At 45.6% G+C, this 5,905-nt stretch overlaps 1 protein-coding gene across 1 annotated transcript; it reads right to left on the bottom strand.

Annotated features, from left to right (window-relative positions):
• Positions 1 to 2,603: 2,603 nt before the first annotated feature.
• LOC113887092 (eukaryotic peptide chain release factor GTP-binding subunit ERF3A-like) lies at positions 2,604 to 4,569 on the bottom strand. The gene is given in 2 exon segments (XM_027533937.1): positions 2,604 to 4,291; positions 4,294 to 4,569. Coding segments are annotated over 2 exon segments (1,908 nt in total). The 5' UTR covers positions 4,555 to 4,569; the 3' UTR covers positions 2,604 to 2,644.
• Between the last annotated feature and the right edge of the window lie 1,336 nt (positions 4,570 to 5,905).

Genomic DNA, 5,905 nt, shown 5'->3' with positions numbered 1-5,905 from the left:
CCACAATGCACAGGAAAAAAGATGAGCTCATGACGGCTAAATGAAAAGATTCTTATCTTGGAAACAGCGGTTTCTTATGCAAAACAGGGGGCGGCAATGTGATTGTGCCCCACGTACACATTCAACAACAGGGATTTCAAATGAAGAAGCTGTTTTGCATACATACGGGGAGCGGCCGTGGACGAGGTTGTTCATTAATTAAAAAGGGGGGGCGGGTGCTGAAAAACCCACGCTCGCACTTGCTGCTGAACCGAAATAATTCATTTGCCTTCCTCTCAGTCCCAGTTGATCAGCTGGGAGACAAATGTTGTTTTTTCAACTGTAGCCACCTCTGGGGAAGGGAGGGGCGACAGAGGAGCAGAGCGGGTGGGAGCAGGTATGGGGTCGGGGGACAGGAGGGGTGTCACAGATAACTACAGGAGCGGTGATCTCTCAAACACTTCTAGTTGGACTTCAAATGTATTGTACTGAGGTGGGTGGATTTTTGGTTGCCTCCCCTACCTACCCACCGCCCACCCCCACCCCAGGAGATTTACCTTCCTAGTTCTGTTTGATTTCCTACGAGAGAAGTCTGGGCACTTCGCCACTGTTGGGGTGGAGAGGAAAGAAGAGATAGGAAGAAGGCGCAGGAGGGAGAGGCTAGGAACCCTAACCCTAACTACAGTCCCTCTATTTCCCCCCAACTCTGACATGTGGTCCCCTACGAGGATGGACTTGTGTTGTGGCTGTCCTGGAAATTCCAGAATGTAGGTCGCCCACTGAATGGGTATTGTCACAAGTGGGGAGCAGGGTTAAGTGTGGTTGCAGGTGGGAGGCACCAACCCCTCCCACATAACTTTCCTACCAGCCAGGCTGCCCTCTTTCTACCCCACAGCATCTTTTGATTTAGGAATAAGATTGGTTACCATTTACCAAACACTTGCATATACATTACTTCCTATGTTATCTCCCATCACTATGTTACACCTGGGTGCCAGGCACTTTCACTTCTGTTGCTCATTTGAGCTTCTCACCTACCCCAGGGAGATAATTGGATATTATTGCTTGTCTGAGAAATGAGCAAACTGTGGCTTAGAGAGATTAAATGGGTTACCCAGGTCACAGAAGTTGGAAATAGCAAAGCTAGGATTTGAACCCATATCGGCCTGATGTCAAAACCTATGCCCTAAACTACTGTGCATTGGTGACTGTTTTCCATTTGCACCATTCTTCCCTAAATAGTTAATCAACTATTAATCAACTGTTAATCAAAAGGCAAACCTCCCAAGGTTGGCATTCTGACAAACAGGGCAAGTATGAAAGTCCTTCCTGAATGTGAGACATTCCCTCCCAAACACACGTGCCTTCAGGATGGAAGACAAGCTTGGTAGGCCCTTTCTCTATCATGGGCTCATAATACGATTCCTGTTTTTTAAGTCAGGTTTATCAAGGTATCATTTGCTTTCTTTTTTTTTTTTTTTTTGGCCGCGTCATGTGGCATGCGGAATCTTAGTTCCTTGACCAGGCATCCAACACGTATCCCCTGCAGTGGAAGTGTGGAGTCCTAATCACTGGACTGCCAGAGAAGTCCCTGCTGCTGCTGCTGCTGCTGCTGCTAAGTCGCTTCAGTCGTGTCTGACTCTGTGCGACCCCATAGACGGCAGCCAGCCAGGCTCCCCCGTCCCTGGGATTCTCCAGGCAAGAACACTGGAGCGGGTTGCCATTTCCTTCTCCAATGCATGAAAGTGAAAAGTGAAAGGGAAGTCACTCAGTCATGTCTGACTCTTAGCGACCCCATGGACTGCAGCCTACCAGGCTCCTCCATCCATGGGATTTTCCAGGCAAGAGTACTGGAGTGGGGTGCCATTGCCTTCTCCGAGAAGTCCCTATTAAGCTATAATTTTCATACCATAAAGTTCTCTTTTTTTAAAGTACTATTCAGTGAGTTTTGACAAATATCTTTACCAACACCAACACTATGAAGATATAGAAGATTTTCATTATCCACCAAAAGTTGTCTGAGCTCGTTTGCAGTCAATCCCATGCCCCATACCAACCTTTGGCAACAACTGATCTATTTCTGTAGTTTTCCCTTTTCCAGAATGTTGTATAAATGGAATCATATAGTATATATGCTTTTGAGTTAGTCACGACTGAAGTGACTTAGCAGAATTCAATTTGCTGATAATTTGTTGAGCAGTTCTTGGTCTGTGTTCATGAAAGATACTGGTCTCTAGTTATCTTTTTTTTCAAATGGAATATTTTATTCACATGTTAGTTGTCTTTAACATGTACACACACACTGACACACTCTGATTGGTCTAATTGGAACAAGGGTTGTCTAAGTATCTTAAAGGAAAATGAAAAATTAAAAATGTATTAATTTTTCATTGTTATAGACAATTACATCCACATCAGTTACAAAGATTTTACTGATTTTGTTCAAGGAAGCAGAATGGAATAGGAGGAGGAAATTGTGGGTAAATTCAGCAGTGACATAGCTGAGATCTCAACATGATAGCTGACAAAACATGGATTTTTGCTGTGGAATTTTTCTTTGCAAAAGATGGAGAAAAGTTTGTCAATGTGTAGTAAATAAGAGAAGATGGTGAACTTTATCATAGTCAATTCTCCCAGTATGGTATAGGGGCATCAAGAAAACTGCTTAGTCCTTCTCTGGGACCAGTTTCAGAACTTTGCCAATTGCAATGGTCTTACCCTCATCTCTTAAAGTAAAACGACCCATCTGAGGAAAATCTTTGAATGTCTCAAGGCAGATAGTTCCTGCTGTCTTTAAACGGGCAATGCACACTTGATCTTGCTTCACGAAGCGGGGCCGTGTCTTACTCTTTTCTCCTGATTTTTTATCTACCAAGGAGATTAAGGCTGTTATCTCAACTTCCTCAATACAAGTATGAATGTGCAGCACTGCATTATAACCTGGGCAGATGATGGATTTGTGCTCAATAATCACTATCTGAACATCAAATGTGCGTCCAGAATGGCAAAGATTAGTAGGATCACAGAGTATGAATCCTGGAAGAATCTCTTCTTCTTCAATTCCCTTCAGTCTGATTTTAAGGTTTTCACCTGGGGCTACATAATCAGTTTCAGCATCATCAGAAAGTATTCCAAGAACCTCCACATTGTGCTTATTCGGCATCATCACAAGCTGCTGGCCTTTAAAAATGGATCCTGATTCCAGCTTTCCCAGGACCACAGTGCCCATATCCTTGAACTTATCCACAATTGGCAGTCTAATTGGTCCATCAATGGGTCTGTTGAAGTTTGGCATATTATCCAAATAGGGAATGAATGGTAATCCAGTGTACCAAGGGCAGAAATCTGATTGCTCTTTAATATTTGCCCCGGTCAGCCCTGAGCAGGGCATAAAGTGAATGTCCTTTTTGGGACTAAACCCGACTTTTTTCAAAAAGGGCACTAGCTTTTCTTTACATTCTTCATATCTCTCAACGCTCCAATTTACTGTGGGATCATCCATCTTATTAATAAGCACTATCAAATATTTCACCCCTGCCGTTTTTGCCAACATTGCATGTTCTTTTGTCTGTCCACCTTTTTCAAATCCAGTCTCAAACTCTCCTTTCCTGGCAGAGATTACCAGTACAGCCAAATCAGCTTGAGAAGCACCACCGATCATATTTGGGACAAAACTCTTATGGCCAGGGGCATCTAAAATCGTGAAATGTTTCTTTTCCGTTTCAAAATAGGCACGACCCACTTCTACTGTTTTACCCTTGTCTCGTTCTTCCTGGTTTGTATCTAAGGCCCAGGACAAATACCAAGATTCTCTATTTTTTTCTTTAGCTTCTCTTTCATATTTCTCAAGTGTTCTTTTGTCAACCATTCCTGTCAAAAACATGATCTGTCCTCCAATGGTTGATTTCCCGGCATCGACATGCCCAATGAATACCAAATTTACGTGTTCTTTTTTAGGAGCACCTGAGGGTACGACCACAGATTTCGATTTTCTGATTTCCTCTTTCTCCATCATTTCCTGGCCACTTTCTTCTGGGGGCCCCAAATCTCCCAAAGAACTACCCCCTGGTTCGGCTTCACTTACTTCTTTATTGTGCTCTCATGACTCTTCTAAAACCATCTCCACCTCTCCATTTTCTACAACAGGTTCTGAAAGTTCCATGGTAACGGCTGAATTGGAACCTTCACGCCACAATAACTGTTCCTCTTTGGAATGTTCCACAGGTGCCCCGCCCCCCCCCCCCCGTCCCAGCCTTTTACCTTGAGGGTCGCCCGCGCCCGGACAGGCTTCATAGAATCCGGGGGCGTCATCGGGGAGGGGGGGGCGGTCTGCGGCTGGCTCGGGCCCCGCAGGAAGGCCGGCATGAACTCCACGGCATGGACGTTAGGCACGAAGGGTTTGGCGTTGATGTTGAGCTGATGGCTGAAGGCCGAGCTGAGGGGCTCATGCTGCACCTCGGCGGCGGCCGCCGCCAACGCCAAGAAGGCTCAGTCCCCGCTCGGGGCCAAACCCGGTGCTTCCATGTCCACCTGGTCCCAGCAGTCGGGAGCCGAGTCACTGCTGCTGCTGCCCATCCATCGTCTTCAGCCCTTGGCGGCGGCGTGGAGGCAGCCGGGTCCCGACACTGCATTTGCAACTGCGGCGGCAGCAGCAGATATGGCGGCACCTCTAGTTTTCTTATAACGCCTTTGTTTGGTTTGGTATTTGTCTGGATTGGGTTTTGAATTGGAGTTATTTTTCGAGTGGAGGGGCTGAATTTAGAGCTGATCTGAGACAACAGTGTTGTAAGAAGGCCAAGTTTCTCAGAGGCACTCTGCCTTCCTTTTCTCTGCGGAGCCACACTACTGACCTTTCTTCCCACAACTGCTGCTCAGAGCACTGGAATTTTCTGTCTCTCTTCTCTGCTCCATTTCCAAACCAACAACAGGGTGCACAGATTAATAGAGACCTGCTCCCTATATGTACTAGTTACCTATTCAGATACATCAAACTTCAGGGGCCCAAGAGACCCATAGTCATCCCTCTGTTTATGCTTTGTGTCAGTCTGAGCTCCAGGGGTGCCTGCACACGTGGTCACCAGGGTACAAGGAATGTTGAGGGGAGCTTGCCTCCAGCTTGTGAATGGGAGTGCTTTTCAAATCATCACCTGTCCTTAGCAAAGGTTTGAGAGTTCTCTGTAGTATCCTGAGTATTTAACAAGTGTTCTGATGCTGAGGAATGATTACAGCTGTACATAAAATAGAAAGATTAGAGTCTCAGTTGCCTGCTTAATATGTAAATGTACCCAGTTATGTGTGAGTGCTTTTAACGAAGTAACTTGCACTTGTGTTCCTTACAGTGAGAGTGATTGATGAAAAAAAAACACTCTATAACCCCATCAGAAATTAGCAGCCAGCAGGCCCTTTGTTGCACTTGCCTGGCCTAGGGCTAGGAGGCAGCAGGACTGGATTTTAGCCATGGCTTTACAGTTAATTTCCACTTTTCTGGGCAATAGGAAGTAGATGTCCTTATCCCCAAACTGAGCTCAGAGAATTGTTGATGATGGATTGTGAAAGAACCTCACTCACTTACTGACTGGATTGGTTCTCATTCCAACATACAGAAGTGGATAAGGAAATAGCAGCTACCAGGTGCTGCACTAAGCACTTTGCTTACATTATTCCCTTCAGTCATCACACCGATCTTGGAAGAGAGAACTTAAGATACCCCTACTTTACAGATGGGGAAACTGAGGTTCAGGGAGAGTTAAGTCCTTCACCTAACCTCACCTTGGTAAGTTAACAGTTAGGTTGGGACTCGAACGCAGATTTCCATGGCCACAACTCACTGTCTCCCATTACTGAGGATGGTGACACCTGTCTGAATTCTCTCACATACCTGTAAGGGGATGAGCTTGGAAGGACAAGGAGCATTCTGTGATCTGTG

Source organism: Bos indicus x Bos taurus, chromosome X, assembly GCF_003369695.1.
Source record: "Bos indicus x Bos taurus breed Angus x Brahman F1 hybrid chromosome X, Bos_hybrid_MaternalHap_v2.0, whole genome shotgun sequence".
Taxonomy (NCBI): domain Eukaryota; kingdom Metazoa; phylum Chordata; class Mammalia; order Artiodactyla; family Bovidae; genus Bos; species Bos indicus x Bos taurus.
The sequence above is the reverse complement of the archived record's forward strand: the minus strand, read 5'-3'. Positions and strand labels throughout refer to the sequence as shown.